General features: G+C 47.5%; 1 protein-coding gene across 2 annotated transcripts in view; it reads left to right on the forward strand.

Moving 5' to 3' along the window:
* Positions 1–12,280, forward strand: part of SCD5 (stearoyl-CoA desaturase 5) — a 31,511-nt gene that overhangs the window by 15,126 nt on the left and 4,105 nt on the right. For both annotated transcript variants that reach the window (XM_040583531.1, XM_040583539.1), the window contains exon 2: positions 7,259–7,389. In XM_040583531.1, the coding sequence (XP_040439465.1) occupies positions 7,259–7,389 (131 nt within the window). The remainder of the gene's footprint in view (positions 1–7,258; positions 7,390–12,280) is intronic.

A 12,280-nucleotide genomic window follows, 5' to 3' on the forward strand; every position in this document is an offset into this window, starting at 1 on the left:
AAAAAGATGGCTCACGTGTTTTATGCTGTTGGTCTCCCATCCCATCCATTTTTAAATTATTTGCCTGGTGTAGTTTTCATTGCTTCTCTTTGACAGTGAGATGATACCTCTGTGCCTGGCTGTTCAAAATCACACTGATGTCTTGCTGCCTTATCATATTCCACACTGAGAATATTTTATGAGCTGTTGGTGATCTTGCTTGCAGGCTTCCGTTTCCCCAAGCATCTTGTCCTCATTGCAGATCCCTGTCTGCAGTTATCACCTCCCTGAACTACATTTCTTTCCTTTTTCTATCCAGGCAGATCTTTTTGAGCCTTACTTTCCCTGTTTCTGCATGGATCCTTTTGTATTTCTTAGCTCTCCCACTGCTGCTCCAAATCTAACATCATCTGCAGTTGTAATTAATATTCTATTTGCCTTTGTTTCAGATCATTAATAAGGATGTTGAATAAAAGTCTTCTGCCTATTGATTCTGGCATGTTCCCATAAATAGCATCTGTGCACAGGCACACTGTACTTGGAAGCCTAGCAACCCACTGGCTCCTCGTTTGCACGGTAATTTAACCTCGTGTGTCTTGTCTGTCTTGCATCCTCTCCTTGTCCCTGTACACTGGTTCTTCCTTTTGTCCCTTTGCACAGGCTTACTTGTTTTCTTTTCTCCCCTCTTCCTCTTTGTTCGCTCTCTTAAATGCTTCTCCCACTGCTCCAGTTCAGAAGCGTTTTGCTTATGCTGTGCCCTGTCGAGTGAGCTTGCAGTTGGAAATGCTCTTGTGGGACCTTCTGCAGTGCTCCAGGGGAAAGAGCGTGCTACCTGCCCAGGGGAGTGATGTGTTGGGGTCCCACTCCCATGAAGGCATCTCGCACCAGTTTACTCCATTAACATGTGGTTTGTGTATTGCAGAGCTTGCAGTAGGGAGGGTGTCAGACGTGATGAAAAATTCCTGTTTGAGAGTAATTCTGCCTTGAGGTCTTGAGAAAGAGTAGGGAGAAACAAGGACGAACCCACTTAAAACCTCTGCTCTGCTGGGTTAAGTCATCCTTCTTTGAAATGGGTCCTGGGTTACCATCCAGTCAAAGGCAGCTCTGGGCTTGCTGTTTGTGTGGAGCCCAGAGATCTTGGCGGAGGCTCTGCTGTTTCAGGTACTTGTGCCCAGGTCCCAGACTTCTCCTGGACCTGCAGCAAGCCCTAAACATCCCTGCAGAGTTTTGGGTCTTAATTGGGATGGCAGTTAGAGCTGTTGGCTGGGACCGCTTTGTTGTGTATGTGATGGGAGCAGAGCTCTGGCCCTGGCAGGAGGCTCTGGCTGGTGGTGCTCAAGGGTGCAGCTGGTGGGGTGATGAGATGACAGCCACCTCCTGGGCCTTTCTGCACAGCTGTGGGCACCCTCCCAGCTGTGATGGGCACAGCTGAGGATGGCTGTGGTCATGTCCATGACTGTTACTGTACAAGGAGGTCCAGAGGCTATGTTTCTAGGGAATTGTCCTGAAGCCAGCATGTTCAGATAAATGAGAAAAAAGTGGGCTTGACTGAAGCTAAAGCTCCTGTAATCATTGCTTTGAGCAGACAGCAATTCAAAGCGAACCACAGCCAGCTGAAATCCTCTAAAACTGTAGATTTGGGGCTCCACCACCTGTCCAGGCCAAGAGAGCTGTTGGCTCTGGGGAGCAGCAGGCATGGCACGCAGCATTCCCACGCTATCCTAGGAGCTAGGGAAGATAATTCAGCTCTTGTCCCAAGTAAATTCTCGAAAGAAACAATTTTTCAGTAGCAGAAGCAGGAGTGAATGCCCAAGAGGGCCCTGCAGGCCAGCGGAGCACCTTGCCATGCAGTGCCACAGTATCCAGGAGGTGCGGAAGCATGCGAGGATGACACGTGCCTAACAACATGGGTATCCGCGTTAACAGGGCGGGTCTGGACTCTTGCACTGAACATGGTAGTTGGGAGCTGATGCTGAGAAGGAGCCGCATTTGGCTCTGTGTGTGGCAGGAGAGCCCTGTCGCAGGTGTCGGTGGACCGCAGGGCTGCGGAGCTGGCGCTGGGGTGCATTCTCAGCCCGGTGGCACGCTTCGGCTCCGTGCCAGGCGGGCGGCTCCGTGAAGCAGATGCTCCGTGCTGCCTCCAGTCCGTGAGTGAGGCAAAACTGAGTAAACCAGTCAGTTGATGGCTTGAAAGGATCTTCCTCATCTCCCTCTGGCCTTAGTATGAAACTGTGAGCTGCACAGCTCTAGCTTTTCGCAACACCAGATATACCAGCCTTAAACCCGCTGTCTTTCACAGATCCGTTCGCTGGCTGCTCTGTTTCCTCTTTTATCCCAGGTCTCTACAGACAGCTTTTTCTGCTGTGTTGGCTTTTGCTTTTTAATTTTTTTTCTTCTTGAAGTCCTCGTTTCACTACTTGCTTGCTTTATTTCTTTTACTTTGGTATTAGTGTGAATACAGCCTTTAGCTTGGTGGCTTCAGAGCTGCTGCTGTACTGCTGACAATTCCCGTGCCCTGGCTCTCTCGGACACTGGCCCTGCCTGCCCAGCAGCTCTGTGTGCTCTGTCCCCAGGCTTGTGGCGAGCAAGTCCTCACCCAGCCCTTTCCTGCTCCGTCTTCCTTATCCCTCAAGCACCTCTGGCTTCACAAGCAGCCCTCTCAGTGCGGTCGGTGGCAGTGCTGGCTTGGCCTCCTGGTGAGAATAGCCCTGTGGAAATGCCTCTTGGCCTCATAGTTGGGCATCCTGGAGGGGAGGTGGGGACGCTGCCAACTTGCCGTTCTTCCTTCATATCCATCATCAGTGGCTGCTGACAACCTCCTCCGCCACACTCCAACACAGCCCTCGCCCAAGCTGCGCTCCTGCCAGCCCTGCAGCACCGCTTCAGGGGAGGAAAAGCAGTATATTGTTCATCAACCAGATGGTCATCTGTGCTCTGAATTCGGAGTCTCTGATGCTCATGGTGGCCTGTGATTGTGTGTGAAGCAGATATACATGGATAGCACAGCTCAGTCTTAAATCTATAAATTAAGTTTAAAATGCTACGGTTTCCTTGCGAGTGTGATTTGCTTTGATAAGTCAGCCTGGTTGCAGAGCTAGCTCACTAAAACATGCAGAAGACTAATCTGGCTATTTTAGCAGTTTCCTCTTTGAACATTAAGTACCTCACTAAATTAAAAAAGAACTGCATCGTTAACTGTGCAGGTTCCAGGTTGTTTATTGGTACTTTTCTGGTGTTTTTCTTCCTCCCCCCTGTTTCTGCAGTAACTGTGGGTTTTATTCTCTGTTCCTTAGGAGACCTGTTTAGTTACAGGTCTAAGAGGGAATTTTCAGTGTAAGGGGAAATTGCTATTAACTGAGCTGCTTTGCTCCACGGTGTAATCCTTTCGTGTTGCATGGAGATGTTCACCCATACACTCACTCCCCACCTCCCAAAAATGAGCCAGGTGGGTAAGTAGTGGCTCCCTTCTCATGTAGTTACCGTGCATGATGAATGTAAAACTAAAATGGTTGATAGTCTGATTTTTGGTATGAGTTCATAACTTACTCGGCAAAAGCAAGCTTGAGAGCTATCTTTACATGGCAAGTGTTTATCATCTTGGCTGTTTATACGTTGGGAGTTAGTGGCTGAGTAATGTTTTGAGGCACCCTAATTCCTTAAGAACCACAAAAATCTGATATCACTGTACAGTGCGTTTGTCTGACAGGGTTTGTTTCTGCTCTGGTCACCAAACTCCTGTGTAATTTTTTTTTTTTAGTTTGTTTGTTTCTGGGGATGTTTCAGCCCTCAGGATTTATATGAAGAAAACCCCTACTGTTAGGATTCTTCCTCCGCAAAGCCAAAAAATAGGTGTCTTGTACGGGTATATTTTAGCCATTTTAGTTTGATCAGTGTGGGTGGTGGCTGGGGCTGGCAAGTCCCTCGAGGGCTGGAGAGGGCAGGAGCTTGCAGTGGTGACTGGGGGAAGTCCTGGAAAAGCCCCGTGTGATCAGGGCAGCATGTATCTGGGAGGCTCTGGGGGTATTTCCTCAGCCTGGTGTTTGTCCTCAGTTGGCCTTTCTGCCTCTCCACTTACCGAGCCACGCAGGCGAGAGCCACCTTGTTCCCGACTGTGGTTGCTGGCAGAGGCCAGCTGCCCCCTGTGAAACAGGCGTCCCCCTCGTTTTTCTGGGGCACACCACCAGTCAGTCCCTGCCCCGAAGTACAGCTGAGCTTGCCTGCTCGTGGCTGGTGGCTAGAGACGTGCTGCCTGTGCGGCGATAAGGCTCCTGCAGAAACGTTTCAGACGGATCCAAGCCCTGTTTGTAGCCCAGCGCTTTGTGGGAAGTGTGAATGGGGAATGATGCTGGGAGGTACTGTTCAAAGGTATGGACACAGGGTGGCATGTAGACCCTAGGGCAGCCCCCAGACTCCCAAAATCCTGTTGTCCATTCTGCTGCAATGTTGGTGGTGTGGAGTGGGCTGAATGAAAGGGTCTCTGTTAAGCTGAGCTCTGTAAGAGCTGAATCAAATGGCATAAATCCCTTGTATTCGGTGCAGCTGTTCCATGTGGTCTATATGTTACCTACCACTTGGCTACTTTCTTGCACTGGACAGAGAAGGAAGGCAAAATCAACCTTAATGTTGCATTCTACCCACTTACCTTTAATTCCAGTTTTAAGCAGTCGATCATGATTAAGATGCATGTGTGCCTTGAGAAGCGCTTGGTCAACTAAATGATCTGTTGCTTTGAAGTGGGAGAAAAACCCCTCTTTGTGCGCTAAAGAAGCAAAGACACTGCTGAAGACGGGAGATTCCAGCCCCTGTGACTAGCATGAGGTTAACCAGTCATAAAGCCCACAGGCAATATGTTCTTGTAATGATTCAGGACTATAACCTTAGTATTTTTGTGTTAGCTGGATGTCAGTAATCTGTGTGTCACAGATCTGTTTCCACAATTACAGTCATTTCAACAATTCGGAAGGCCCAATTTAGTGATGTTTCTGCACAGCTCAACATCACATACAGAAAATGACAGGATAGGCTTTCCCTAATTTCATAGAAGTCTTAAGTCCTTGCACTGACGAGGCATGTGCAAGAACTTTAAGACTGCGGCAGTGGCTGGAGTGTGAGTTGCTGTGGTGTCAGCATTTTTACTGATCTGAGAGTAATCTGAAAATAACGTGCAGAGAGAATGCGTGATTTTCAGTTCATTTCTGTACCCCCTTCAGGAAGCAGGCAGAAGCCTGAATTTGGCTATAGACTTCAGCTCACTGGATGTAACTGCACAGATGAGCCTTCTCTGGGAGTAGCTTGAACACTGCAACCTGCTGAAAAGAGAATTGCTTCTTCAGTGATGGTGTCCAAAGCGGGTTTTAGAGATGTGTCATCTTTACTAGGACTATTCTGAGCCCATTTATCTGTTGCTTTTTGTGAGAAAGGCTTTGGTTTGCTGTGGGGGGCATGAAGGGAATTTGAGCCATGTAAATAATGTGAAACGGTTTGGGTAAATCCGTTTTTGATGGATCCACCAGTGGAGTGGATAAGGTCCATTCGCTCCTTCAGTTCACAGGGGTGACAATCAACATGAAATACAGTCGCTGTTGTTTTACCAAATACCTCCCTATTATATTTTCTCTTAGATGCTGTAATTTCAAGCACTGTGCATTGGGAGTTGATGGACGCAGAGTAGACACGCACCTACATACACATCTTTCTGCTTTCTTTTTACAAATGTAGATGGTTTATGTTATGTACTAGGAAAAGCTGATTGTGAATTCCTTTCTAGCCACTGCATGTCTACAGGGTTCCCTGCTGGACAGACTGTTGTGCAGACAGACACAGGTGAAAAAAAAACTTCTAGGGGTAGGATGTTCCCTTTTTGTTCCGGTAACTCTGTTTAGGTATTTGAAATAGGCTGTTTTAGCCAAGAGGTGCCTATGTGTGCAGGTGACAGGGAGCCCTGACTAAACAGCACATTACTTCAAACCGTGCAAACTCATTTGAGGTTGTCCTGTAATATTTTTATTGTTTGAATCCACTCTTGTTTTAACTGTACACTTGTAAAATGAGCCTGTACACTTTAGGCACAGTATAAGAAATGAACACCTATGGTAGGGAGACATAAAGTCTATGTATCACAACATCTGGGTAGAATGTGAGTAGTTTTAAGTGGTGCTGTTTATTTGGGACTTCTATAATAATTTCCTCCTAGCTGTTTCCATTTTCCTGCCGCTCTGTCTCCAGAAGGAGGAGCAGCTCTAACACACTGTTCTTCCAACCCTTTCCCATAGTCTTCTCCTTTGTTGCAAGTCAAAACAACTCAGGCAACAGATCATCCATCACACAGGAATTCAAAGACACTAGAGACAAAACCAGCAAGCACATCGAAGGAGAAGCAATCAGTGCACAGATGCATGGCTTGAGCCCGTGGGCCCCAGGTCCACTGTCTCGTTGTGCTGGCCCAGCCAGCCATCTGCCTGCCCCCCGGCAATGCGAGGGTAACCGACCCGAGCATGTGTGAGTGTGGCCCCTGCTGAGAAGAGAGCCAGAGATGTACCGATGCTGCAGTGGAGGTATTAAAATATTTTAAGCATGGGGGTACACTGCAGGATGCATGTGCTTGCGCTGTGTGCCTAGCGTGGCACCAGTGTGGTAAGTAAGGAACAGACCTGCTTCCATGCTGTGTTGGCCATCTGAAAAAAATGCTCAAAACAAGGTTACTTGGCCGTTTTTTTAATTAAGGGAAGGAAAAGCAATTCCTGAAACTGAGGACGGGGGTGAATCTTCTGCTTCCTGGCATGTTTTTATTATCGAGTCATGAGCTGATGATGAGAAGTTTTTATTGTGGAAACTCTGACACAGCTTGTATCTTTAGGAGTGGGACATGATGCTCTGAAACCAGCTGACAGGCCGGACTCTAGCAAAGACCTGTCTGGAGGAGACTGGCCGTGTCCTGTTAGAAGAAGAGCTGTTGCTACTCTTCTGGCACAAGTGATGAACTTCCACTCTGCTGTACTTGGTGAAGGCACACTGCTGCAGCATGTCATGGCACGGTGCTTTGGTGCTGCCAGGCTCCCCTGAACAATGCACTGGCCTGAACGATGCCGGGGTGGGAAGTGGAACAGTGTGTCCCTAGGGCTGCAGAGCACCGTGCCTCGTGTCTGCCAGGCCTCATCTTCTGAGTGACCCTGCAGTGTCAGCAGCCAGGGGCAATGGTCATCTTTACATTTAAAAAAACGAAAAAATAATGGCAGTTGGGCCCTGGCACATCCTGTGTTTTGTTTCTGTTGTCTTTCAGCGTATTTCTGTTTCCTGATGACGGCGCTGGGCGTGACAGCTGGTGCGCATCGCCTGTGGAGCCACCGTTCCTACAAAGCCAAGCTGCCTTTGCGGATCTTTCTGGCTGCAGCTAACTCCATGGCTTTCCAGGTGGGGTTGTGTTTGCCCATCCAGATTCTTGGCCTCTGTGCCCTGCACAGCTTGCTCTCCTGTGCAGGGATCCCCTCAGCTTAGAGACAGCAAAAGAAAAAAAAATACTGGCAGAAAGACATTTGCTGATAACATACTCTGCTAGCTTGGTGGATGCAGAGCCCACACACAACAGTATGCATTAGCTAGTCCAGGCACAATAATTAAGGACCCAGTTGAATATGCCCAGATCAAGATCAGGGGCCCAGCAGCCCATCTGTGGCACAGGTCGGGCCCCACACTTCACAGGACAACATGGAAACTTTTCTAAGGGCCAACTTGTTGCAAATATGTCTGTGCAATTAAGTCTCTTTGTCCATCCAGGCAGTTGGAGGTTTTGACATGCCCAGAAAGGAGAGCAGCCATCCTTTCACAGTCTCAGTTTCTCTCTGCTTTATACAGCATTTTTCACCAGTAAAATTCAAATACATTTGCAAAGAAGCATGTTACTAGCGCTCTACTTACGAATAGGAAGTCTTAGACCTCAAAAATATTTGTGTAACACCCAGCTGGTGATAGGATTTACCCCTTCTTCTTGGTGTCAATTTAGTTACTCCTTTGGCTGATCAAAATAGGGATATGAACCTGTAGTAACATTAAACTGACTGAGCTTGGCTGCTGTAACCCCTTGTAACACCAAGTACCCTGTGTGTGTTGTGCATTGAATTTTTAGCCTTTTCCCTTCAGCCTGTTTGTTGACTTCTCATTCAGGTACCTTTGCAGAGGCTGAAGAGAGTCCCTTTATCCACTTCTGTACTGTTCATTTATCATCTTTGATTTTATTTTTTTTAAGGTGGAAAAAAATAATCTTGTTAATCCCTTTAGACATTGCAAAGAGCACAGTGCTTTTGCTTGAATATGGGAATGTGTCCGTTTTGACTATAACCTTCCTTTGTTCTGAGCTATATCCCAGCTGTTTTGTGCTGCTCAGTTCCTTGCAGAGCTTTACAAGCCCTTTGCTTGGCATATTAAACAAATGTTTTGAGTTTTGAGAACCTCCTGGTACTGTCCTCCTGTTTTACAGCCAATCTTATCTTTCATAAGTAATTTAAATGAATGCGCCGAGCTGGGTGCACTGAGCCTGCATGTTGGGATTTCATTGTGTGCTTCTCCCCTGTTGCTATGGATTTTGCTTTCAGCTGCATTGGCTTCGTCACTGCTTTTGGCTGAGGACATGGTGTGATTCTGAGGCAGGAAAGTACTTCAAAGTAGCTTCAAGCCACCTTTGCGCCCTTCCTATCGGAAAAAAAATGAAAGGCCAAATCACTTACTCTTAAGTAGCCTGAAGCTTCTAATTACTGTGACATCCATTGCCTGCTAAAGGCTGTTTTCACCACCACAAGCAGACAGTGAATGAGTTTTCATGTCCATCTCCCTCGTGTTGGCTGTGGGAGGAAGAGATAGCATTGGAGATACCTAGAGCATCCCTGGATGCTGAATATTGAGGAAATCTTCAGACTTCTTGAAGGGCAGGGGAGACTCTGCTGAAGAGTTTTAACCTGATGCTGCATGGGCTATGACACGCTGTCCTTCCTCTGAAGGTGCAGCCCTTCTTTGTTCTGTTGCCCAGTGCATTTTTTATGATTGAAGCATGCTGAGCTGTGTTTCTTCTCTCTATCTAGAGTGAAGCTCTCACAGTTTTGAAAGACTGCTTCTTGCTGTCACGTATCTGTTTCAGAAATAGGTAATACCTGGCTTATGTCTACTTGATCTCCAAGTGTTTAAGTTTCAGTGTCTCAGCTGGGACGTGCTGGTGTCTCCTCTGCTAACTGCGTTGTACTGTTGCTCCTGGCCATCTCAGTGAAATAAGCTGTGGTGTTCACCTGAGGCTCTGCTGTGAGCATTTGCACACAGTAATGGTGGTTGTATGGAAATCTGTGTCAGCACACTGAGGTGGTTATGTAGCCCAATTTGTTGCCACGTTTCAGCCTGAAGGTTTATTGAGGGAGCTGCTAATGAAACCTCATGACTGCATCAGTGTCAAAGCATGATGCTGTCACTCTGCTTTGGAAGGGATTTCGTTCCTGTGTTTACCTGAAACTCTTATCAAGAGCGAGGTGTTCCTGAAAAGTAGTTGCTATTAATACGCTCGGAGCATATTTCATATTTGCATGTGCAGCGCTCCAGTTCTTGGTGTATTTATTGCCAACAGTTCTGGCCTCTGGCCTTTATTTCCTCTTAGCCTTTGTGGGTTTCAATTAGATGCAATTCAGCTGTTTCACAGCTTTCTAACCCTTTCATCTGGGGAATCATGTTTTCTACCAGCCCTGCAGGTGCTTGCTGTGGTATGAAAAGCCAAGTTAATGTCTCACAGTCTCATTGCTTTGACATGGTTATCTGCCGTCCCACAAATAATTTCATCTACTGCTCTTGTGACAAACTGATCAATAGTCTCAGTTGAAAAAAAATTCTGGTTAAGAAAGAGGATCTTTCCTAGCTGTGCTTCTTGCATTACCCTGTTTTATTTTTAAATGACTTAATCTTGGCTTTTTCCAGTCTTCTGGATATTCCCACTGAAGCCATTTGAAGTAGTGTAGAGGCTTTCATTCCTTTTCATTTCTCTGCAGGAAAAAAATAAGATGGCAGCAAGATAAAGAACTCCCCTTGTTCTCACTGAAGAGTTTGGAGGCTTGCTTTGCTTTGCTCAGTTTATTCTTTTGTGCAGTGGGATAGTTAAGGTGCAACATACTGGAGCACTGGTAAGGGGCTGATATTTACTGCCTCCTCTCAATGGCATAGATGAGTCAGTGCTGCAGAAAAATCTTACCCTCATCACCAGCCCACTCCCAGTGTCACTGCAGCCATGACGTGACAACGGTACAGGACTGAGCCCAACTGAGTGCAGTACAGCCGACATCTTTCAGGGGTTTTTGTTCTTCGCTTGTCCCTTGTGGGCTCTGGCAGGCAGAGAGCATCTTTGCAAGGCTGAAATTGGACACAGAGGCATTTGAGCTGGATTCTTTAGCTGCTCTTTGTAGTTTGAAGTCCCCTCAGCAGCGACAGCGGCAATGTTGGCAGCTGAGAGAAAGAGCAATGACTTCGGTGATGCTTTCAGCCTAGGGCTTTTTGTCTCACAAAATACAGATATACACAGTAGTCATTAGCCTGGGCTTACCGCGTCCCGCAATATATTCAGTGCCCTGATGGCTGCTGCACTGCGGTTACTTCACAGGGACACCGCAGATGGCTGGCTTGGTTCTGCTAGCAGCAAAGCTGCTGTGGTTGGTGGCTGTGGGTGCTACTGTTGTTCCTAAAAGTAACCTGAGCCCTTCCTTTCTTTGGCTATTACTGCATGTGTACCTCCCTGGCTGTACAAAGTTGGAAACAGCAGAGGAAAGCACACTCCGCTAAGCATTCTCTGATTAAAGTTCACACTTTTGTGAATCTTGGCATTAACTAACATTTCCATGTTTTGGTGCTGGTGTTGGGCAGTTAAATTCACAGACAAGTGTGTGGCCTGTGTTTTGTGTCGTGTTGTACGTGCTTACAATGCCCTGCACTAATAGCTTAGCACCACTGCAAAACCCACAAGTTCAGTCCAATAGCCAGTGCATCCTGCAGAGCAAAGTGGGGGGCTGAAATCCCTGCAGCTGAGAAAACTCAAAAAGTCTCACTTGATGGATCTGGGTCTGAAATTGCAGTCCATCCCTTACTCCCTGCAATCCACATAATCCCATTTACAGCCATAAGGCATTCCCGTCCCCCATCCCTGCTGACAGCTTGAACAGCAACAGGACTGAACTTGCTTTGTATCCTACCTGGATCCAATGCTGAGCTGATGTGATGAGTCTGATACTTTTATTCCTTTCTGGCTGCAAATGCAAGACTTGATTTCCCATAAAACAGGCCCATCTCCTTTTGTGTCTTCATCATAGAATCATGGAATGATGTGGGTTGGAAGGGACCTTAAAGGTCATCTAGTTCCAACCCCCCTGCCACGTGCAGGGACATCTTCCACCTGCCCAGGCTGCTCAGTGCCCCATCCAGCCTGGCCTTGAACTCTCCCAGGAATGGGGCATCCACAGCTTCTCTGTGCAGCCTGTTCCAGTGCCTCGCCACCCTCGCAGTAAGGAATTTCTTCCTGATACATAGTCTAGATCTACCCTCTTTAGTTTAAAGCCACTATCTCTCATCCTGTGGTGACTACAGTCCCTGATAAAAGAGTCCCTCCCTGTATTCCCTGTAGGCCTCCTTTAAGTACTCAAAGACTGTGCTCTTGTGCACATCCCTGCAGACCAGAGCAGTAATTTAAATGGAGGTGCTGGTTTTAGTGTGGAAGATGCATCCCCTCAAAAGGCTGAGCAAGTTCAGCTCTTGTTCAGATTAGGAAAAGGCGTGTGTAGTGTTCTACAAGTTCTGTCCCATTTTCAGTGCTGCCTTTGTGCCTGGAGGGCATCAGTGGTAACCAGCCACAACCAGCTTAGAAAAAGGATGCCAGAACTGGGTGCCTGTGCACAGTAGTGCCCTGAAAATAAATGTGCAAGCTCCCCCCTGGCAGGGTCATAGAATAACAATGTAAATGTGTGTGTACCTGGTCCCTCCAGCCCAGTGTCCGTCCTTGTACAGTGAACACCCAGGGAGGACATGGGACCAGGGCAGACTGGTGATGGTAACTCCCAAGAAGCTGTTGGTGTCCAGCCATCTCCAGCTCTGGGACATGTCCAATCTGTGTCACCAGTCCCCAGAGCATCATGTCCCATTCTGTGGGCGCTGACAGGAGCAGTGTCATGGGCTGGCTGGCTGCAAAGCTGGGGTACCTCAGGATGTCTTTAGTCAATAACCTTTTTTGAGGTTGTTGTTACTGTGAGGGGAAGGAGCTGGGGGTGGTACTGCTGGAGCAGCACCCAACCTC

Source organism: Falco naumanni, chromosome 1 (genome assembly GCF_017639655.2).
Source record: "Falco naumanni isolate bFalNau1 chromosome 1, bFalNau1.pat, whole genome shotgun sequence".
Classification (NCBI taxonomy): Eukaryota; Metazoa; Chordata; class Aves; order Falconiformes; family Falconidae; genus Falco; species Falco naumanni.